This window comes from Elephas maximus, chromosome 5 (assembly GCF_024166365.1).
Source record: "Elephas maximus indicus isolate mEleMax1 chromosome 5, mEleMax1 primary haplotype, whole genome shotgun sequence".
Taxonomy (NCBI): Eukaryota; Metazoa; Chordata; class Mammalia; order Proboscidea; family Elephantidae; genus Elephas; species Elephas maximus.
The window spans coordinates 31,220,624-31,244,682 of record NC_064823.1 but is presented as its reverse complement, the minus strand read 5'-3'; the positions used below and the strand labels follow the sequence as shown (position 1 = coordinate 31,244,682).

The 24,059-nt window shown below is 37.1% G+C and overlaps 1 protein-coding gene across 3 annotated transcripts in view; it reads left to right on the top strand.

Moving 5' to 3' along the window:
- The window catches only part of LOC126076837 (bifunctional heparan sulfate N-deacetylase/N-sulfotransferase 3), a 226,761-nt gene that overhangs the window by 109,138 nt on the left and 93,564 nt on the right, over positions 1–24,059 (top strand). For all 3 annotated transcript variants that reach the window (XM_049885458.1, XM_049885460.1, XM_049885461.1), the window contains exons 5-6: positions 14,628–14,813; positions 20,437–20,565. In XM_049885458.1, the coding sequence (XP_049741415.1) occupies positions 14,628–14,813; positions 20,437–20,565 (315 nt within the window). The remainder of the gene's footprint in view (positions 1–14,627; positions 14,814–20,436; positions 20,566–24,059) is intronic.

The window sequence follows — 24,059 nt, the reverse complement described above, 5'->3', positions numbered from 1 at the left end:
CCTTTTCACACTGCCTGTTTTCCACCCTACGGGAAGACTTCATACTTCCAACGAGACAGAGTGTAGAAGCGTATTCCTTTATTCCATTCCCTTCTCCTCTGACAAAAATGCTACCTTGAGTCTCCAACACATGTATCTGGTGACTTGGTTTCATGAAGAGAAAGATAAAGTTAGCATATGATCTACATAGAGATAGTCCCTCACTGCGCAAATTTACTTGGACACAAGATGAACTACTCATTGCTGTTGAGTCAATTCTGACTCATAATGACCCTGTAGGACAGAGTAGAACAGCTCCATAGGGTTTCCAAGAAGCGGCTGGTGGATTCAAACTGCTGACCTTTCAGTTAGCAGCCAGGCTTTCAACCACTGTGCCACCAGGGCTCCACTCCAAGCCTTTAACTATTCACCTAGAAACTTCGTAGCAGGGTGGAGTTGAACATGGAGATGGGCTGGGGGAGATCTATTTCCAAACGCATGCGTGCTATGCCTGGTTTTTGACTACTCCTTGCTTTTACAGCTGCTTAACATGGAGGGGCACTTGTTTTCTGAGAGGCAGTTATAAACCATTGGGGGGATGGAAGTGATGGCCAGAGGAGATATGAGAGTAAAATCTGCACAAGTGCTAAATTGGACCTGCTTTCACATTTTCATATCTCCTACTCCCTATTCCCATTCATTCAACAATTTCTGTGAGCTCGTTCTTGTATACTGCCTCCTACTACTTTCTTTCCCATCCCGACTCCATTTCCAAATCCTTCATTCTACCCCTGGATCATTGCTTCACCTCCCCAGTTTCCCCCTTCTTTTCCTTAAATTTGTGCTCAGATCAGGGAAGGTTGTGAGACTTGAAATTCTATTATTCTCTTTCCCCTTCATGAAACAGAACTTTGCATTTCAGTTAGAAAGATTCTTGAGTCTCCTGAGGAAAGGTAGGATGGGAAATTATGGTTCTCCAGCTATTTACCACCTTTACACACCTCCTAATTAAGCTTCACAGCCATCTGTGAGGTTGGCCATGCCTATATTTTAAATGCAGAAAGTGAGGCTCAGAGAGGTTATATAATTTTCCCACGACCACAAAGCTAGTGAAAGCTGGAGAAAAGATTTGGTACCCGAGGTGTGGGGCTATAAACCCTGTGATTACAACTGTGGTCTATATAATTGAAAGTCGCCACGTCATTAAAAGTTATTAATTGATGTTACACAAACTTAACAGTCAGGATGTTATTACTTTCCTAAAGTGTTACATTTTAAAAAACAAATTCATGTTATTAAAATCTGACTTTTCTCAGTGTTTTTTCTCTTGGATAGCTGTTTATATGATTTATGTGATTTCTTCTGTTTATGCAACCAGCCTTGCAAACGTTACTGTCCTAGTGGCTATTATAAATGCCAGAGGGTAGACAGTAGTGATAACAAACAAAGATCAATATCAACTTTTCTATTCTTTCAAGAATGTCAAACTTTAATTAAAATTAATGCTATGCAGACTTAAGGATTCCTAGTTTAATCAACCTTGTATATTTTCAGAAAGATTAAATGTATTTGCAAGTACTCTGGGAATTTGAGCCTCTCCCTGAGTTGTGTGTTCTTTTATTACCTCTCAGGGGACCCCAGAGGTCCACACAAAATACATCACTTCAAACTCTGAGAAAGCTGGATTAAACTAAGGCCTCCATTCACCCACTGGATCTTCAGATAATTTTCTGTTCTATTTTGTTGTAGCACAACAATAAAACCTCATAGTTCATTTTTTAAATTATAATTCTACAAACCACTTTTTGTGTTTACTAGAAAAAATTCCAGCAACTCAAAAAATATCAGCGGGGCCTGTGCAGAGCACAAGTGTTTACATCATTCTTTTGAGTATCCTCATACAAGCACACCCTTTAGCAGTGTATTTACTTATGAGATGCTCAACAGAGATATGACGACACTTCAGAAATTCTGAAGAGACTTCTAAGACAGGAAAACAACCTGCTCTGGTAAATGGAAACTCACAATACAAATGACATAATTCTTAGGGAATACTGGGTGAAAAATCTGTCAAACTCTTCCCCAAATAATTATTTTCTTATGAGGATATAAGTGAAAATGAAGGTTAAGCCAAGTACGCAAATCTGTTGTAATCCTTTTTTCAGTATTGATATTGAGTGTTTAGCTTAAATTGTGTTTCTGGAATTTCTAAATGCATTTGGAATTTCATTCAAGTTCTTCAAATAATTCGAGTTCTTCAAATTTCATTCAAGTTCTTCAGATAACTCAGCTGTTAAATTGGGGTAGTACTTGAAGTAGAATATGAGTATTGAGAAAAGGTTTTTGCTGTGGTCACTATGTGTTTGGTTGATAGTTGTTTTGCTTTTTATAAGATAGAAGTTGTGTTGGTATGTTTTTGGGAAATCACCCAGTAGAAAAAGAAGGAAACCTTTGAGGAAGGAGGGAAAAAGGATAAATTGCTGAAGTCATTTTTTTGAGTCAGCAGAGGGAATGGAATTTGGTGTACTTATGAAGGGATTATCTTTGGAATTGACTCAATGGCAACGGGTTTTTTTGGTATGAAGGGATTGGTGCCCTGGTAGCATAGTAGTTAAGAGCTTGGCTACTACCCAAAAGGTCAGCAATTCAAATGCACCAGCTCCTTGGAAACCCTATAGGGCAGTTCTCTGTCCAGTAGGGTTGCTATGAGTTGAAATCAACTCAATGGCAATGGGTTGTGTTTTGGCTGGTTTTTATGAAGAGGTTATCCCTAGACTAGGGTATGGACATGGTACCCACAGTACAGGAGGCAGGAATAGTGTATGGACTCAGATACAGGGATATTGGTGGATGTGATGGTAAGAACGGAAGACATTATCTTCAATTCCTTCTGTTTTCTCATTGAAAGGTGACACTTAGTCATCAATTTAGGGCAAAGATGGGGAAGGGGCAGTTGTAGGTTTGAGCAGAGAGCAGAGGCTATAAAATAGAAGTTAGGGCAGTAGGAAAGTGAATGGATTAAGGAAATAGAGTTGGGTTACCTGACAACACTGAAGAACTCTTTTAGATTAATTGTCTTTCATTTAAAGTGGAACTGGCTATGCCTTGTCTCCAAAGAGGTATGACAGACGGTAAGATGAGCAAGAGAATTGAAGGCTTTTTTGTGAAAGAATAATTATAATGAAGAATATTGGAATATAAATGGGTTAAGGAGGGAAGTGAGGTTATAGAATGAGAACAGTGAAAAAATGGTGGTATCAGTGGGATATACTAGTGGCACTGGAGAAATTTGGGAGTTAGAGAAAATGACACTGGAATGACAGGAAGTATTGTTGGAAAATTAAGGTCTGGTTTTTGGAAATAAATTTTTAATATTTTTAAAGCCATATATGATATATGTAGCTATATGTTTGAAATTAAGAAAAAATAATTGAAAAATACACACCTAATAGCTGACAGTGGAAACCTCTTTATAAAAAGGGAGAGGATTTTTGATTGAGGGAGGTTACTGGAGTATTTTTACTTGGAACATATCTGAATTATTTGACTCTTTTACAAGGAGGATGTGTGCATATAATATTTAAACCAAAAAAAACCAAACGCGTTCCTGTCTAGTTGATTCTAACTCATAGCAACCCTATGGGTCAGAGTAGAACTGCCCCGTAGAGTTTCCAAGGAGTGCCTGGTGGATTTGAACTGCTGACCTTTTGGTTAGCAGCTGTAGCACTTAACCACTATGCCACCAGGGTTTCCATGTAATACATACTTAAAAAAAAAAAAGAATTGAAGAAAAACTGATGTACCATACATTTCTTGGAAAAAAAAATCTGCTATAGATTATATTTTAACATGTTATTAAAACATAGATCTTGTGACGCAGAAGAATTAGATGGTGCCCAGCTACCACCACTGACAGCTCTGACCGGAATCGCAATAGTGGGTCCTGGACAGAGCAGCAGAAAAATGTAGAACGTAATTCAAACTCGCAAAAAAGACCAGATTTACAGTCTGTCAAAGACTGAAGGAACCCCCAAGACTATGGCCCCCAGACACCCTGCTAACTCAGAAATGAAGACACTTCTGAAGTCCACCTTTCAGCCAAAGATTAGACATGCCGATGAAAGAAAAACACACAAGAGGAATGTACTTCTTAGTTCAGTCAAATATACAAGACCAAATGGGCAACACCTGTCCAAAAACAAAGAAGAGAAGGCAGGAAGGGACAGGAAAACTGAATGAGTGGACACAGCAACTTGGGGTGTAAAGGAAAGGAGGAGAGTGCTAATGCATTGTGGGGGATTGCAACCAATGTCCCAAAGCACTTCATGTATAAATTTTTGAATGAGAAACTATTTTGTGCTGTAAACTTTCACCCAAAGCACAATAAAATTACAAAAAAAAAAAAAAAGATAGGTCTTGTGGAAAGATGATATCAAATTTATTATTATACTGGGGATATTTCTTACTTCCCATTTTATACCTAATATCAATTACTTTTTCCAGAAAGAAGTTATACTGTCTATTAAAACTTTTTTTTTAGATAAGATTGATAATGATGGGGTATCTTCTTTTAGGAACATCTGTCCTTAAATAAGAATTTTGAGTTGTTTGAGGATGGAAGTGATGGTGGAGAGATTCTTAGTTTACCTTTGTTTTCTTTTGCTTATTGTTGCTTTGAAAAGAAGGAGAATATATGAAGAAAATGAAATGGCACTTGCTTTTGACCAATACCTTTGTTTACATTATACATTCTCCTCACTTATCAACTTTATCTGACATTTAGCATTATGTCGATAGTAAAAAATCTACTGGCTGACTAATTTGTGCTTTAATGACATACATCTGGCAGTAATGAATGCTGAGATGTGAGGTGAGAGTTAACACAGGCTGTGATGATTAAAGTTGTGTGTCAACTTGGCTGGGCCATGATTCTCAGTGGTCTAACAGTTATGTAATGATATAATTTGGCAGTTATCTAGTGATGTAGTTATCCTCCATTTTGTGAACTGATATGGTCATCTTCCATTTTCACTGAATGCTGATTTTGTGTAACAACTTGGTCTTTGGAACCTAACCATGTCAATAAGTGAGGAAAGTATGTATATCTGTCATTTCCTACAGCTCTGGGAGGTAATTAATTTTATTACCACTGAGTGTCAAGTAAGGGAACTTTGTCCTGGTGAAGTTGTGTAACCTGCCCTTCAACTGACAAAAGGCAGCACTGAGATTGAGCCCAGGCTCTTAAATCTGTGCACTCTCCAGTATCCTATGCTCTCATCTGTCCATGGGATTCCCTGGTAGACACTCATAATTTCATTGTCTTTTTTGGATATAGAAAGAATAAGATTCTTTTCTCACTATGTAGTAAATGAAACACTATACTCTCTTTTCTAGAGTTGAGTAATTTCAGAGAGATAAGGTCATAAGGTCATACTTTTATTTTATTAGTTACTACAATGTCATTGTATTTCATAAGACCTCGTTATTAACGCCTTTAATACCTTTGCCAAAAAACTTCTGTTACTTTTGTTACTGTGACTATGTTGTTTGTTATCTTCATGGTCTCCTTCCTAGGGTTTTTGGATCCATAGGAGTCCACTAGAGTATTAAAGGTAGTTTTTTTTTTTAGCTATTTTAAGTATTTCAAGACTTCTCATAGGGATTGTATATTCCCTAAAAAATATTTCCATAAAACTAATTAGAATTTCACATTTCTTTTAACTATAAAACCAACTCAGTGGGATTCTACCAACTAAAGAAAAATGAATTTAATCATTCTGTAATAAATGTATTCTCTTTACTGGACAAAATTGCTCATCAGAGCATCCATTATAACTAAAAGAAAGAAAGAAAGAAAAAACTTAGGAACCACAAATCTGTTTCTAAAATTTGCTTTACTGGCCCATTTTGATGCATTTCATTTCTATTTAATCAATATTTAATGAAGCCTACTCTGTATCAGGCACTGTGCTGGTATTTCCCTGAATAGTAACTTTTATTATATAATTGGTGGTACTAATTAGTATTCTTCTGCATCCTTCATCCAAATAAGTAATCTACTATGTGATATAGCATCCTGGGCAGGTAATAGAAAAATTAAGATCTAGTCCTCTTTTAGGTACTTTATATTTTGGGTGGTGGTTTATATCCTTAGGCAAGGCACTTCACTTTTCTGCACCTTTTTTTCTGACAATCTTCCAGGACAGATTATGTTAAACATCTACTTTTATCTATTTAGACCTACTTAGAGTTGGTCGTTTTAAATCCAGTTCAAAAAGACTTCATTTTATAAATTCCACTTCTCAGGCCTTTTGCTTTGGTATTTTTTTGTTTTGTGTTTTGCTCTGGTAGTATTCTTTCTTGATAAGAAGTGAATCTGATTAACTTGTATATTCTATTTGTTTTTTTAAAAAAAGAAAATTAAGATAGTATTCTCCTGGTCACATGTTATGGATAAAGAAACCTATTTTTGCCCATTTCTAGAGAGAATAGAAAATAAAATGTATTTTGAACAAATGACAGTATGACTCTCCATAAGTTTTTGTTTTGTTGTAAACAAGTTCAATTCCATCCCTAGAACTGGAGATATTAAAATGGGTAGGTTTATGATTAGATCACCTAGGGAACACGTAACTGCATTCTTAGAAGGAAAAGAAAGAGAGCTAATATCACCAAGGATTATCCATTAATAAGGGAGTGGGAAGAATTTGATGTTGAAAAAAGCACACTTAGCAACAGCACAGTGTCAACAGAGGATGATTTTAAGCCCTTAAACCAAGTCTACTAAAATCAGCATGATCATCACAACAGGTTTTTCACGTACTAGTGGGTGCATAGAAATTTACATTATGAATCAAACAGTTAATCAAATTTATATAAATGTGTCTGTCACATTTTAGGAGGTTATTATTTCCTTAAATGTCTAGGAAACAAATTGTTTTTAGATATTTTAAGTTACTTATTGTATCCAAGGGAACAGTTTCATAAATTGATTTTCTTCATATAGTATTTGGATATGTATGCATGTGTCTATTATGTTAAAAGGCTCTTATTTCATTTTCTAAGCATGCACCCCCTGCTTGTACTTTCTGGAGAAGTGTATTCTTTTCCACGTGAAATAATATCTAAATAACTATAGCTTTTAGGGACATCACTTTAAAAATCAAAGCAATTGTTTGTCTGGAAACAACTCCAAAATATACCAGTATATGAAAAAATAGAGAAAATTCTATTTTAAACTGATGTAAATTGTAAATGTAAATTCTCAGAACTCTGAAATAGTTAACCAAAGCATGAACTTCTATATACTGGGTAAATGGGACATTCTAACCAAAATGAACTGCAAAAAAAAAGCATTTAGAAGTATTTTCAAATTATGTTGTAATGATGTTTTGAATTTTTTTCCCTTGTACAGTACAAAATGTCTGTTTCATTTCCGATCATTATGGGTTTTTTTTTTAATTACATTAGTTTGCATACTTGCTAATCTTGGAAATATAGAAATTGGCAAAAGGTTTTATAGCCATTAATGGAAAGAAAAAAGATTCTTCTGTTTCAGAAGATTAAAATGGAGACAGACATGAAAAGTAAAGCACCATTCTTAATTTCCAGCAAGAGTTTAAACAAAGACATTATCAAAAATAGTAATTGAAAATCTTTTTTTCTGTAGCAAAACTTACTGTGTTGTTCAAATACCTGAATACTAATTTTTTCTTTTAGTTTGGGAAGAAATTTTTCTAAGGAATACAGCATGACTTTTTTCTTGATAAAGTTGTACTGTCTTCAGTCTGTCTGGAAATATTTAAGTGCAATATTTAGGAAAACCTGATAATTTTTAGTTCTATCCAGCATAATTTAAAATATGAATTTATAATAATAAAAAGTCTATCTGTTTTGCACTTGGATAATAATTTTTATCTACAGTCTCAAAGCTTGCAGTTTATCTGCTTCAAGTATTAGTTATACAGGCAGTAAATTTTCATGTGAGTTACTATGTGTCCATTCTGCAGAAGCACTTACAATTTAGTTGAGGTAACTGAGAAAGGAAAAATTAGAATAAGTGGCCAGAGTCAGTTCAGGTACTTGTTCACTAATATTTGTTGAGTACTATTGGCAAGACACTGGGCATATACCCATTGCTGTCAAATCAATTCCAACTCATGGCAACCACTTCTGTTAAAGAGTAGAACTGCCCCATAAGCTTTTTGTGGCTGTAGTCTTTGCAGAAGCACATCACCAGGCCTTTCTTTCATGGTGCTACTGTGTAGGTTCCAACTACCAACTTTTAGGTTAGTAGTCCAGTGCAAACCATGTTCACCACCCAGAAACCTTACTGTGTGTATAAAACAGAGCCATGACCATACCTCATGAAACTTATTGTTTAGTGAAGAGGAGAGATATTAAGAAATTATGCAAAGAAATATGTACTTACAAACTGCACTATGTACTTTGAAAGACAATCGAAGGCTACTAAGACAAGTCACAATAAACCAAAAAAAACCCACTGCCGTCAAGTCAATCCCAACTCATAGTGACCCTATAGGACAGAGTTGAACTGCCCTATAGAGTTTCCAAGGAGCTGCTGGCAGATTCAAACTGCTGACCTTTTGGTTAGCAGCTATAGCACTTAACCACTACGCCACCAGGTTCCCAAGTCACAATAGGGACTTACTTTAGTTTGAATGTTGTTAATGAAGACTATTCTGCAGATAGGACACAGAATAAATTATCTAAAAAAGATGTAAGATATATCCAGTTGACGAATTGGTGTAAAACATTCCAGGCAAAGAAGGATACATATGGGAGGGTACTGAGGTAGGCAAGTACTTGGAGAGTTCAAGGAAAAGGTATCTGTAACTAAAAAACAGGTAGGAGTAGAGGGTGGTACAAAATGAGGCTGGAGAAACAAGAGTCATGCAGGGTTGTGGCCATGCTTAGAATTTTGTATTTTATCTTAAGTGTAAGGGGAATCCATTGAAGGATTTTGAATAGAAAGTCACATGATCATATCCAAATATGATCTTTTAAATATTGCTGTTCCTGCTGCGTAGGAAATGAGTCAGAAGGAGGCAGAGAGGAGATGGAGAGAATATTTAGGGGTCTATGCTAGGAAAAAAAAAAAATTTTTTTTTTTTTTTTTTTATGCTAGAAGCCAGTGGAATGAGATGGTGGTTTGGACTAGGATGATGATGATGATAGAACTGGAGAAAAGTGGATAGATTTAAGATATAAACTAGAGGTAGTATGGATAAACATGATAATTGACTGGATTTAGGAGAGGATGAGGCTGCAGGAGGGATCCCTGAGTGGTGCAAATGGTTAAGCACTTGACTGCTAACCAAAAGTTTGGTGGTTTGAACCCACCCAGAGGTGCCTTGGGAGACAGGTCTGGCAATCTGCTTCCAAAACTCTATGGAGCAGTTCTACTCTGCACACGTGGGATTACCACGAGCTGGAATCACCTTGGTGGCATTCAGCAAGAGGCTGCAGGAGGTGTTAAGAATAGCATCTATCTTTCCCACACAGCAACTGGTTGGTTGATGATTGATGGTGTCATTTGATAGATGGAAGACCTCTGGAAAAAGAGCAGATCTGTTGAGGCTTTGAGGTGGAGATCAAGAATTGAATTTTGAGAATAACTAATTAGATTATTATTATTAGAATAACTAATCCCATTGGTGTTCTAAATATTTAACATACATTCTATACTAACAGTCATATTCCCCAGTCTTTTTGATACATGTCCTCCGCTAGGAAAATCTTGACATATATTACAGAGCTCCTGGATCCAAGATACTACTTTCAGTCAAGGGTCAATTTTTTAAAAAATGAAAAATTAACTTTTTAAGCTAAAATGTCTACTATTTTATACTTTTTTCCTCAATATTGTTGTAGTTAGGTGCCACTGAGTTTATTTCAACTCATAGTGACCCCATGCGACAGAGTAGAACTGTCCGCAAGAGTTTTCTAGGCTGTAATCTTTACAGGAGAGTATCCCCAGGTCTTTCTCCCACAGAGCAGCTGGTGGGTTCAACCCACTGACCTTTCAGGTAGCAGCCTAGTGCTTAACCGTTTACGTCACCAGCACACCTTTTTCCCAATATTACCAAATAAAATATATTTGATCTCAGATCTAAAGAGTGGGAAGAGAGTAATTAGCCAAGAGTTTAGCAATATGACTAAGCCTTCTAAGACATGATGATCTACCTTCCAGAACATACTACCTTCAATCTTAGCCCCAGTTTTTCTATGCAGTAGGATGTCAGGTATTCTTTTGGGGATTGAATACAAGATTTGGGATTAATTTATGTTGCCTTTATCTAAAATTCATTTAAAAGAGACCTCCTACAAATGCTCGATAAATCATAGGCCGGAACTACATGGAAGAGCTGTAAGGCATTTGGACAGATCAGGAGGGAGGCAGGCCCAGGAAGTGGTAGTAGGGTCGAAGCCAGGGTTTACCCATTCCCGAAGCCAACTCTTCAGACAAAGATTAGAGTGGACTATAAGACGTAAAATGATACCCATGAAGAGAGTGCTTCTTAGCTCAAATAGATACATGAGACTAAATGGGCAGCTCCTGTCCGGAGGTGAGATGAGAAGGCAAAAAGGGACAGGAGCTGGTTGGATGGACACGGGAAATCTGGGGTGGAAAGGAAGAGTGTGCTGTCACGTTATGTGGAGAGCAACTAGGGTCACAGAACAATGTGTGTATAAATTTTTGTATGAGAAACTAACTTGAACTGTAAACTTTCACTTAAAGCAAAATTATTGAAAAAAAAAAAAAAAGAAGAAGAAGAAGAATCCAGGGTTTACCACAGCAATCTCTGGAGAGAAAATCCCCAAATCCACACTGGAAGTGGGGGGGTGGGGGGGAAGACTTATCTCTTATTATCTCTTACAGTGGAAAAAAAGAATGGCTCCCTAGTTTCATAATTTCCACATTATATTTGAGTGATAGAATTGTAGGGCATAAAGGCAATGTAGGCAGGGTAGTAAGGCTAACAATCATAACATTCACTGAATATGTATCGTGTTTCAGGAACTTTGCTAAATGCTTTACATGCATTCTATCTTTTTTTTTTTTAATTTTTATTGTGCTTTAAGTGAAAGTTTACAAATCGAGTCAGTCTCTCATGCAAAAATTTATATACACCTTGCTATATACTCCTAGTTATTCTTCCCCTAATGAGACAGCACACTCCTTCTCTCCACCCTCTATTTTTGTGTCCATTCAGCCAGCTTCTGACCCCCTCTACCTTCTCATCTCCCCTCCAGACAGGAGCTGCCGCATAGTCTCATGTTTCTACTTGATCTAAGAAGTTCACTCCTCACCAGTATCATTTTTTATCCTATAGGTCAGTCTAATCCCTCTCTGAAGAGTTGGCTTTGGGGATGGTTCCTGTCTTGGGCTAACAGAAGGTCTGGGGACCATGACCTTTGGGGTCCTTCTAGTCTCAGTCAGACCATTAAGTCTGGTCTTTTTACGAGAATTTGAGGTCTGCATCCCACTGCTCTCCTGCTCCCTGTAAGAGCTCGAGGAAGAGTTTAAACAGAGAATAAAATATACTTTGATGGTTACGAAAGTGGGGAGGGAGGGAGAGGGGTATTCATTCACTAATTAGATAGTAGACAAGAACTATTTTAGGTGAAGGGAAAGACAACACACAATACAGGAGAGGTCAGCACAACTGGACTAAATCAGTTTCCTGAATAAACTGAACCCTTGGAAGGCCAGCGTAGCAGGGGTGGGGGTTTGGGGACCATGGTTTCAGGGGACATCTAAGTCAATTGGCATAATAAAATCTATTAAGAAAAGATTCTGCATCCCGCTTTGGAGAGTGGTGTCTGGGGTCTTAAATGCTAGCAAGAAGCCATCTAAGAAGCATCAATTGGCCTCAACTCACTTGGACCAAAGGAGAATGAAGAACATTATATCTTTTAATCACCCCCAAGTTACTTTGATGTAAGTACACTTAAGACCAGCATTTTAGAGAGCAGTACATGAGACTTAGAGGGGACGAGTCTCATCCTAGTAGTCAAAGCCATACAGCTGGCAAATGGGAAAGGGAAATGAGCCAGATGTGTCTGACTCCAGAAGTGAAGTTTGCCACCACTGTGCCCCACTGCACCAGCACACAAATAAAAGCAAGATTAAAGAGCCTCAGTGTTTATTTGGTGTTAAAAGTTACAGGGAAAAACAAAATCTGTGTGTACACTGGTTCCTAAATATTGTGAAACAGTCCAAAATAAGGGAAACATCTCTACGTGTGGGACCATTTTTTTATTACATGATTCTTAAAGACACAACTGACTATATATTATATCTGTTGATATACTTTCTTGCAAATTTTAGAGGATTGAAATTCATTTTCTTTCATCTGACCCATTATTATACCAACCGTATTTTTAAACCACTTTAGATGAGTATTTCTCTGACCTTTTCTAACAAAAATTATGTGTTGGTTCATGATCCTTTGTTGAAAAAAACTGCTTTCTTTGAGTTATTAAAAACCAGTAAAAAGAAAAAAAAAAGCAATGAGATTTTTCAATTCTATTTTTAGTGGCATTCTAAATAATTGCACAGTTATGGTAATTGCCACAAAGGATGCAGTAAAATGAAAAACATCAAACTTTTCCTTTTGCCTGTCTAAAACACAGGCATAGTCCATCCACCTCCAGTACCACCCATTCTCTTTCTCACAGCAGCAATACGGTGGCTCCCATTTCAGCATCCTCAACTATAGCTGGCTAGTCTGAGTTTTGAACAATAAATAGAGTTTATAAGATAAGAGGAAAAGGGCGTTACAGTTGGGGGGACAGTGTGTACAGTGTATAGCAAAGACATGAGGGAAATCATCAGAAATGAGGGATCAGATGCTAATAGGAGACAAGGCTATGTCGTTAGGTCTACGCCAAATTTTGTGGGTTGTTTTTGCGAAGGAGTCTGAACACGTAGTTAACGGCAAACCATTTGCAACTCGTTTTCCTTCTGTGTTCAGTTATTCGTATTCTTCCTTCCTCTCCTGTTACTATTTAGGTTGAAAAATAAAGCTATCCATACTTTTTCCACTTTTCCCATTTAAATTTCTAGTGTATTTCTATAATCCATTACATTTAGCAGCCTGACACTGTGGTTCTCTGTATGTAAAATTTCTCTTTGGCTTGAAGAAGAGCCATGACTAATTGAAAGGAAGCTCTTTGAGTGGAAGTTGAGGAGACTGTAAAAGCAATTGAAAAGTACAGAACTGGAAAGTAGAAAAGCATTCAGAAGAAAAAATACATGTCAACTACTGAAGCCATGGCTGTTCTTTTTATAAAAGACAAGTTTCATCTTTTATGCCTGTGCTATTTTTCTCTATGCCAAAAAGACTCTATCAGGATTAATGGACCATCTCAAATGGAGAAGAATACTCACAATTAGACAGTATTGTCCCAACCTCCCTCCAAAAAAAAAAAATCCAGATACACATAAATTTATTTTTGGACTTGACATAACATCTGAATAGAAGAAGTACCATAACACATGGTTAGTTGTTTCTTGTGTGTGTATAATTTTGAAAAAATTTTTTTAACTCAAGTCATTTTATGTACAAAAGCTTTACTTCAAATTAACTAAAATTCTTAAATTATTTGACACTTTCAAACCTCCTACTTTCATTATATGCAGGGCTTCTACTTCAAAGGAAATTGCTCTACAGAATTTTACTATAGTATCCAGTCAGAAGTGTGTGCTTCTCAAGCCGGGAACGTCTATTACTGGCCCATACACTGAGCGGCCAAAAGAAATGTGACAAATGTGATGGAAACTGGGCATTAGGCAAAAGAAAGTTTTGCCAGCAGGCTTAGTGAACTTGGAATGTGTTCTATCCCACTCATAAATGCTGATTTTCTTTTATGGGGAGCACTGAGTGTTGTTTGTAGCAAGTGTTTTTCATTTAACTTGTAATTGTGAGCAGTTGCAAGGACTAGGTGGCTGTTTAGTGTAGTGCTGCTATAACAGAAATACCACAAGTGGGTGGCTTTAACAAACAGAAATTTATTTTCTCACAAGTTAGGAGGCTGGCTCTGGAAGGCTTCCTCTCTCTACTGGTTCTAGGGGAAGGTTCTTTGGTCTTCTCAACTTCTGTTCCTTGGCTCCTTGGAGATCTCATGTGGTGTGGCATATAGTTTCCCCTGTCTGTGCTTGCTTGCTTGTCTACTCAATCTGCTCTATTATATCACCAAAGAGATTGACTTAAAACACACCCTACACTAATGCTGCCTCATCAACATAACAAAGAAAACCCATTCTGAAATGGAATTAAAAGCACAGGTATAGGGGTTAGGATTTACAACACATATTTTGGGGGAGCACAATTTAACCCATAACAGTGGCTATGATGAGGATGTGTTAAATGGAGGCTCTTTCAGATAGCTCATTAAAATCGCTAGTCCTGACCCACTGCCACTCAAACACAACGGCATCAACATTAGAATGGCTGCAAGTCATGAAATCTAGCAGTGTTAATATTTATGACTTTAATTGTACTATGCAGTTAGGGATGTGGATTTAAACAAATTAATTTTTAGCGCACTTGAAAATCCGGGAGTAAAATAGGATCAAGATAAATCTTCGCATGCTCTAACTAATGTTTGCTTGATCTTAGGAGCACGGCATTCCTACTGACATGGGCTACGCGGTGGCCCCACACCACTCGGGTGTCTACCCTGTACACGTTCAGCTTTATGAAGCCTGGAAGAAGGTTTGGAATATCAAAATCACCAGCACTGAAGAGTATCCACATCTAAAACCAGCTCGATACCGGAGGGGCTTCATCCACAAAAACATCATGGTGAGCTTCTTCCATTACGCTTAGGGTACAGCTTATTCTGCCAGATTTACATTTCTCCTGTGAAGTAAGAACAAAAAATACCAAAATATTAAAAGCTTAACTGTATGAAAAGGCACATGCTGCAGCAAGCGTGTTTGTCATATCATAGCAAAGAATGTTTTAATTAAAATCACTTCTTTACAATTCTTTAAAAATAACTAAAATGTCATTGACATTACTGGTATTAAGGAGGCACTGATGTTAAAATACTAAGAAAACAGTACAGCTAACTTGCAGATAATTTCTAGAAGCCATCATTTCTTCAAAAAGTTATTAATATGCAAAACTAACACCAACTTTGTATATATTAACCATGTTGCCCTTTTACAATCAGTCAAACTTTGTTCTACTCTTTACATATTAGGCTAAAAATACTCAACCATTTTCAGCCACAAACCACATGCGGAGTCCTGAGTAATCATTAATAGCTATAGAAGGTCGGCAGTTCAGATCCACCAGGTGCTCCTTGGAAACTCTATGGGGCAGTTCTACTCTGTTTGATAGGGTTGCTGTGAGTCAGAATCAACTTGATGGCAAGGGGTTTGGTTTTGGTTACAATGATGATCAAACACTATAGCCTTCAGTATGGGTTACACCTAAACATAAAGAAAACAAAAATCCTCACAATGGGACCAATAAGCAACATCATGATAAACAGAGAAAAGATTGAAGTTGTCAAGAATTTTGTTTTACTTGGATCCACAATCAATGCCCATGGAAGCAGCAGTCAAGAAATCAAATGATGTATTGCATTGGGCAAATCTGCTGCAAAAGATCTCTTTAGAGTATTGAAAAGCAAAGATGTCACCGTGAAGACTAAGGTGACATCTGACCCAAGCCATGGTATTTTCAGTCATGTCATATGCTTTTTTTTTCATATGCATGAGAAAGCTGGACAATGAATAAGGAAGACCAAAGAAGAATTGATGCATTTGAATTATAGTGTTGGTGAAGAATATTGAATACACCACGGACTGCCAGAAAAACGAACAAATCCATCTTGGAAGAAGTACAACCAGAATGCTCCTTAGAAGCGAGGATGGCAAATCTATGTCTCACATACTTTGGACATTTTATCAGGAGGAACCAGTCCCTGGAGAAGGACATCATGCTTGGTAAAGAAGAGGGTCAGTGAAAAAGAGGAAGACCCTCAGTGAGATGAATCGACACAGTAACTACAAGCGTGGGCTCAGACATAGCAATGATTGTGAAGACGGTGCCGGTCTGGGCAGTGTTTCATTCAGTTGTACATAGGGTCGCTATGAGTTGGAGCTGACTCTGTGACACCTAACAACAGCAACGATATAGAGTAGAAATGAGAAACAATGGCAATGAAATCATTTATATCCGTTGTCTAATTCTCTTCGTAGCCTTTTTTTTGTTTTGTTTTTTTAACCTTCTTGAGCCCATACAGAGTAAGTAGTTAAATCCAAATTTTCCTCAAATCAGAAAATCCAGGGAAGGTACTGGTCATGTTAGGAATGGGCCTCCTGAGTTAGATTCAGACGCTGGAGAGACCACACAGAACACTCTGTGATGAGCCTCCATAACTCTGTCAAGCTGATGTGTTTGAACAGATGTCTACGTTCTAGAATTAGGTGTAAATGATTCCTTTCAGACAGTTTTATAATATCTGCAAAAAAATAAATAAAATAAAAATTTTTTATTTTTATTTTTTTGCAAAAACTAAATAATGGATAATGACATTTAATTTGGATCAACTCCTACCTTGACTTTTCCCTCAATGAAACGGTTGTAAATGCTAAATGGGGATATCACGGCCACCTTGTATCCCAGCCTGCCCTTCCTCTGCTGGAAATGAACTCACTGTGCCTCCAGCTGCCAGCCTTCTGACCAGAGAGAGGTTAGGAGACCTGGGTTATGTTATCATTTACAAGCGTTCAGTACTCTCTTGTCATTTTAATATCATAAGTAGCCTTTGTAGAATAGTAAGCTTAAGTTTCTAAGGACTTTATTCAATGTTGTTCTCTTTTGTTTCTGTTTCTCTCTGTACTGCCAAAAAACTTGCTTGGATACGTCCCATGAGATATGTTCATTTTTCATTTCGCCTGAAAACATATTTTACCTGTATTAAAATGCCTGGATCTTGCAGGTAATAAAGGCTTTAATAGGTTTTCTGTTTTGATGGAACTGTCCCTGTGGTTCCACTTTTGCAGCGATCTAGGGAAACGTTCTGTATTTGGTTTGTCAGCTCTTGGATAAGAATTTCCGAGCAGGACTTGTTCAGCAGGCAGTTGAGTATGCAGGAAAAGAGGCAGGATGGGGCTGCTGTTCTATCCACACAGAGATGCAAATTGAGATCTCAAGAACCAACAATCCTGCAAACGGTTAACTGGCTTGCTGCTAACTGAAAAGTTGGAGGTTCAAGTCCACCCAGAGGCACATCAGAAGAAAGGCCTGGCAATCTACCTCTGAAGAATCAGCCATTGAAAACCTTAGGAAGCACAAATCTACTCTGACAGACAAAGGGTCGCCATAAATTGGAATCCACTCAGAGGCATCTGGTTAGGAAGAGACTACAAAAAAAAAAAAAAAAAAGCAGGGAACTGAGGAGTGTACCTTACATCATGTCCATAATTTGTTGTATGGGATGAATGATGAAAACCTTTTTTTCTTAATGATCCATTCACAAATCAGACTCAAAATGCCTTAAATGAAACACATTGTCTTCCTCTCATACCAGCTATTTATCCTGCTATCCCTAATTCATTTCTATATTTTCAACATTCCCCTTCTCTGAACTCCTATAATACATCATCGCTGTTCCTTCACTGGGAGCACAGGAGCCAATTACATTTCAAGGCGTTTGAGTCCTAACTGGAATCTCTGGGCAGTCCTATTGTATTATCTAATGGGCAGTCCTCATTTAGTAAGGAACTGAATGAAAACCCGTACTCTCTACTTGTTCATTGCAACTGGAGAGAGCCAGAGACCTCTAAGCAATTAGACCAGAAACCCTCATTATCCACCTACTGTTTCTAATAGTCATGCCCATTGGCGGAGACTCTCATTAATCCTACTGTCAGTCTTTACTGGTAGCCTTCAGAAGCATTTATGGGCAATTGCTTCAGCTTTAGACCTTAGGTACAGGATATTGGCTTCAGGTCCCATTGTCGGCCATGGCTTTGATAAGCATATCCCAGTTACTGTTAGCAGCTATAAGGTTTCCAGTGGCTCGTAAATTCCTCAGAGTTTGAATTTGATAGTGTTATTCCCAGAACTAGTTCTAGAGAGCAGTTCACAGCAGAATGTTTTAAAAACTCTCTTATGCCTTCCCTAGTATAAGAGAGTTGTTTCAAGGAACATGTTCTACAGCCTGTACCATTGCATTCTGGGAGCAAGCCAGTCAAATATGATCCTTATCATACTCCTGATTATCTCTTTAGTGTCCTGGTCCACTGGCCCTCCTAGGGCTCACAATGACTCTCCTCCTCCCAGGAAGTATGGTCCTCCCCAGAGTTGGAGGGTAAATTCTGGAACTTCCTCTTCATTCTGTTCAAAGGGAAGTAATTTGAAAACTTGAAAAAAACTCAGATTTCTTTTTCACTTCTCTGTCCATTTTGCACAGAATCAGCTAGGCAATCAAATTCCCAGGACAGCCCTGTATGTATTTCATACCTTTCCGAGCCATATATTCAAACTAAACCCTAAAAGTAATACAGAGTCGTACACTTTCAATGTAATGCTAACCTAACATTTAATTACATGCGGGCATTGTATTACGTAGCTTTTGGCTATTTCTCCTTGCCTCTCAACATATCTTAACTTCTTCAGGAATAGAAAACGTACATCTTCACATTCTCCCACATGGACTAGCATAGAGTTTTAGAATAAGTATTCGTTAAATAAATGAATACATGTCATATAAATCTTTCATTTCCAGAATATGACATTTCCAATAACTGTTAGTAAATATGTATAATCCAGTTAGAATTACCTTTGCATTTAGTTATTTTTTTTTGGTTGATTCTGTGCATAGCATTATGAGAATGTGTAATGCTTTTGTCCCTGGGTGGTGCAGAAATTTAACATGCTTAGCTACTAACCAAAAGGTTGGCTGTTGGAGTCCACACTTAGGTGCCCTGGAAGAAAGGCCTGGTGATATACTTCTGAAAATATCAGCCATGGATCTGTTCTACTCTGACACACATGGGTTTGCCATGAGTCAGAATCAACTTGACAGCAACTAGTTTTACAATGCTTTTAAACATAGAGACCACCAGAGCTAAGAGTCTGTACGTTAAACTGAAGCCTTTTTAACCATGTCATCAAGGTGGAATGGCCTCTAAGAATATAATCTTTACCAACTTACCAAAACAAATAGGATGTGTAGAGTTTCCATTTACACAGCATTATATGATATGTCGATAGAGCCGAGAATATTTTCTAAGAAAACACTCCAGTGATTAGATTAAAATGTATTATAATACATTCAAACTAAAAGAAAATGAACTAGTATATTTATGGAGGATTAGAAAGTTTATAAAGAATGGAAGTCTTGAACAGGTAATATTTTGAAAACACTGGATGAAATTTAACACTATGCTTTAAGAATCAAGACAGAAAATATGAAGATCAATTTCTTAGAACAATAAGCAGGTCTGCCTGTGTAAGATTCTCTAAACATCTGTAGCTCTCCAAAGTATATTCATTAATTTTCTGCTACTTCAAATGTATAGTGACAAACACAGATCATATCATAAAGTCACTATATAAGATTTAGTTGAAGCCTGTACCATCTTGTACAGACAGCTTCAGTTCACATCTTTTATAATTGCACTGATATTTTACCAGGAGAGCTGTAAGAATTTTAAAAAATATCCTTATCACAAGCTGTCTAATTGAAGCAAATAATGGCCTTCAAATACATAGCTGAAAAAGAAGACCTTTACTAAGTGACCTTTAATTTTTTTGTGTGTGACTTTTTTTAAAAAAATTACTAACCAAATGCATACTCTCACTCTTAATTTTGGAACTGGCAAACTTCAGACTTAGAATTTGAGGCAGCAACTACAGACTGCAGTAGTCCTTCCAGAGAAGCTACTGTGATTTGTGTCTCAAATATTTGTTCAAATTAAAAATGTCATTTCCTAAGAAGCACATTAAGTTAATAATTGACTTCATTTTCTAATGCATGTGTAGAATTTGACAGAAAGTATTATCGTTAAAATTTTTGCCAACTAGAATTACAATGTAGCATAGCCAATTTAAATATTTTTTAAGTATCATTTTTATTTCTTCTATATTTTCTAATTGCTTAAGATGCTTGAATCTACTAGGCTTCATATTAGAAGTACTGACTTTGTGATTTAAAATAGATCAGTGACTAAAATAACCCCAAGCCTATCTTATTTTTAAAATATTTCTTCAACTTTCTTCAGCATTCCATCTGTACTGATGTCATCCTTGCTTTCTCAGAGTGCGAAGGATCTTCTGAGCCTTATTTAGAACTGAATAATGACACCAGCTTATGCATCATCTTCCATAAGAAATAGAGAATTCCAATTCAACAAATTAATTGGTTGAAGGGAACTTTTTCCTTACGTACTCATTTTCTCTTCAGGTTCTCCCAAGACAAACGTGTGGGCTTTTCACTCACACGATTTTCTACAAAGAATATCCAGGAGGTCCTAAAGAGCTGGATAAGAGTATCCAAGGAGGTGAACTTTTCTTCACTGTGGTCCTCAACCCAGTAAGTACTTTGAACTCTTCTCCAAATAAATAATGAAAAATAACCGGATGGATGAAAATTACGGTGACAAACCAATGATCAGGAAGTTATCAGTCAAATCAGTATGGTGTTCTGGCTCTAAAACAGCAGTGAAAACCAAATGGAAACATCTAGAAATGGGGGCAAACTGATTCTACAAGCACCATTAACATGCGGAACTTGATGCAGAGCCAGGAAAACACTCCAGCAGATCCTCCTCTACATTGGAAAGTGATCAGAATTCAGAGATTCTTACTTCTTTGGGGAATGAGATTTTTCACCTATAAAGCTCTCCTATTCCCAATATTCTCATGTAGGTGACCATTATCTCTAATATTCCTTTTCTTCCTATTTAAAGTATATGCAAGTGGGGCAGGAGTAAAATAAGCAAATAAGTTACATCTTTATTCATGTTAGGTCTTACCTTGCTGTGTCCCAGGCTGAGGCAGAGCAGCCCTGTATAATAGGCTACTGTTCTTCGTCCTTTACTTCTTAATGCTTGTGTGCCTGTGGTTGGCTTACAAAGACCCATTTACACATTTTTTGCTTGAGGCAAGAATTATGAAGTTGTATGGAGAAAGAAGAACTGATTGAAGTAAACTGTATAGGGAAAGGGAGCCCTGGTGGCATAGTGGTTAAGTGCTACAGCTGCTAACCAAAAAAGTCAGCAGTTCAAATCCACCAGGCGTTCCTTGGAAACTCTATGGGGCAGTTCTACTCTGTCCTATAGGGTTGCTGTGAGTCAGAATTGACTCGACGGCAACGGATTTGGTTTTGTGTTTTGGTATAGGGAAAAGAAGTGATTTTATTTCCTTTTGGAAAATCTGTAACGTAAAAGATAAAGCCAAGTTTATCATGAGATATATGGGTTTTGCCCTTGGCATTAGCAATATTCGAGATGAAAATATGTAATTATCTTTAAACGTGGAAAAAGATTCTATCAGTGTAAAAGCTGAATAATGGATAAATAGAATAAATTTTGAAAGACTCCTCTCTTGATCTTAATTTTATTGGCCTTGCAAATAAAATTGCAAGTATTTTTCATCATCCTCCTTGTATTCACCAACCATATCTATTTTTTAACTCCTAGAAAATGAGATATAAGTAAGGGTAACTCATCTTTGGGCAAAATATGCATGTATATCCAAAGACTGGATAGTTTTGGATAGTGTGGCATTTGACCTTTTGGAAGTTTCTCAACCATCGAACCTCAGAAATATAAATGTCTGATTTATACATCAGAAATAATCTGAATCTGCTAACATAGCTACAGATGGAAATATCCTTTGAGCCACCTCATAAGGCTTTCTGTTTCTCTTTCTTCTCATTTCAGCCAGCAATAGACAGACAAAAGAATTAAACCTAATCCTGTTTATGAACTGAAGAACTCAGTTGAAATGCTAACGTTTTCACCAATAACTTTAAGATCCTTTAATCATTCATCTATCAAATTCTGATGTTTCATATTTCCTTTCATCACAGAGCAATAGGACTGTGAACAGATAACCATACATTTGATCCTTTTAATCAGTAGTTGCTTTGGTACTTACAATAACTTTGTTATTTCAGAACTTTCTAGATTAAATGAGTTTCATTTAACATGGAAGAAATTCAAGATTAGACCATCCATCTACAATGGATTTCTATTAATAATTTCACCCATTTTGTAATAGGAATTAATATGTTTTTCACTAATTAAAACCAAATTACTTTCTTAATTTAAAAAAAAAAAAAACTTGTAATAAAGCTTGGGTTGATCTTGAACACCAACTTGGACTAAACTAACTGAGGAAACTTCAAATGTTTAGCAAGTCTCTCTACTTTTCAAGCCTTTAACAATAATATTTGGCTTTTTTTTTTTTTTTTTGTCTCGATGTGGAGATTCACAGGGAATAAAGGAATTAAAAACTTCCCCTCAAAACCTCCTTTTCCTGATTCAGGCCACCTTCAGAAGACAGTTACTTCCAGATAAACACTGGGATTCAAAATAAATGATAAACCTTCTCAGATACCTTGCCTAAGGAGTACAAAATGAACTTCCTCTGGCATGTCGTCTCTAGTTTTTGGAAGCAGTCGCTGCTACCTGGGAGTACGTGGTTGAGAAGCCCCAGTCTAGGGTCAGTGGGGTAGAGTGTTACCATGAGGTAGTGATGCTGCCCAGCGTAACAGAGTGAGGAGTAGTAGCATGTTCCCTATGTATTCTCTATTGCAAAATTAAATGTTTAGATAAAGCTTTATTAAAATTGAGAAGTTCCAGGGACATGCTAGTGATTTCACAGGTGCCACTCTTTTTTTAGGTCAGAATAAGAAAGAGAAAACCTGGGAACCAAAGGATATATTAGCTGTAGGAAAGATATGAATTTTAATTATAGTGGATTTGAAAGATAACTATTGTAAGCTTAAGTAATACCATAGGCCTCAATTAAAAGTGCCATTTTCTGTGAATACTCACTGAGGTTGTAGTTTCCTACAAAAAGATAGACGTGTACTGGAATGTATTGGAGGCATATCTATGGCACTTCAAACACATTTGAGTTGAAAAAGAAAATGTAAACAGGACTTTAATAAGGTTTTAAAATTTTCTTTCCATATGTCTGTGTAACTCCATGATGTTACAATAACTTTTACCAGTATTGGGGTGAGGGGCAGCTGTAATTAGGAGCCACTCAGAGTTAAACTGGAATATAGGCTATAACAGGATAATTAAAGACTCTTTGGATGGAATAACTCCCTGATCTGGAATATTCTACTCTTACCCAGTTCAGTATATTTTCATTGCTAAAGAAAGTTCTATCAAATGAATTCAATACTTATAAAGACTTACAAAGGCAAATGTTGACACTGTCTACAGGAGAGAAAGACTTGACTAGATCAGAATGACTATTTCCAGTGTAACAGTCCTTGGAACCTTTGATGTGTGGTGGATGCAGAAGTTTTGATCAACAGACTTTGTAAGTTCAGATTCAGTGGGAGATGGGCCCATCAAGGTATCTGAGCTTGGGATCATTAAGCATTCAGTTCTTCTAATTCTTTTACAGATTCTAAACTCAACTGACAACTTTCCCATTACGGTTTACCTCTCTATATACCCATTGCAATCGCATCGATTCCGACGCATAGCGACCCTATAGGACAGAGTAGAACTGCCCCATAGGTTTTCCAAGGTGCGACTGGTGGATTCGAACTGCCAACCTTTTAGTTAGCAGCCATAGCTCTTAACCACTACGCCACCAAGGTTTCCACCTCCCTATGTAGATCCCACTGTAGGAAAAGTGGAAACCCTGATGGCATAGCAGTTAAGTTTTATGGCTGCTAACCAAAAGGTCAGTAGTTCAGGTTCACCAGGTGCTCTTCGGAAACCCTATGGGGCAGTTCTACTCTGTCCTGTACGGTTGCTATGAGTCAGAATCGACACAATGGGTTTGAGTTCGTTTTTGGTATAGGTATAGGTTGATCATAAAAACTTGTACTAACTG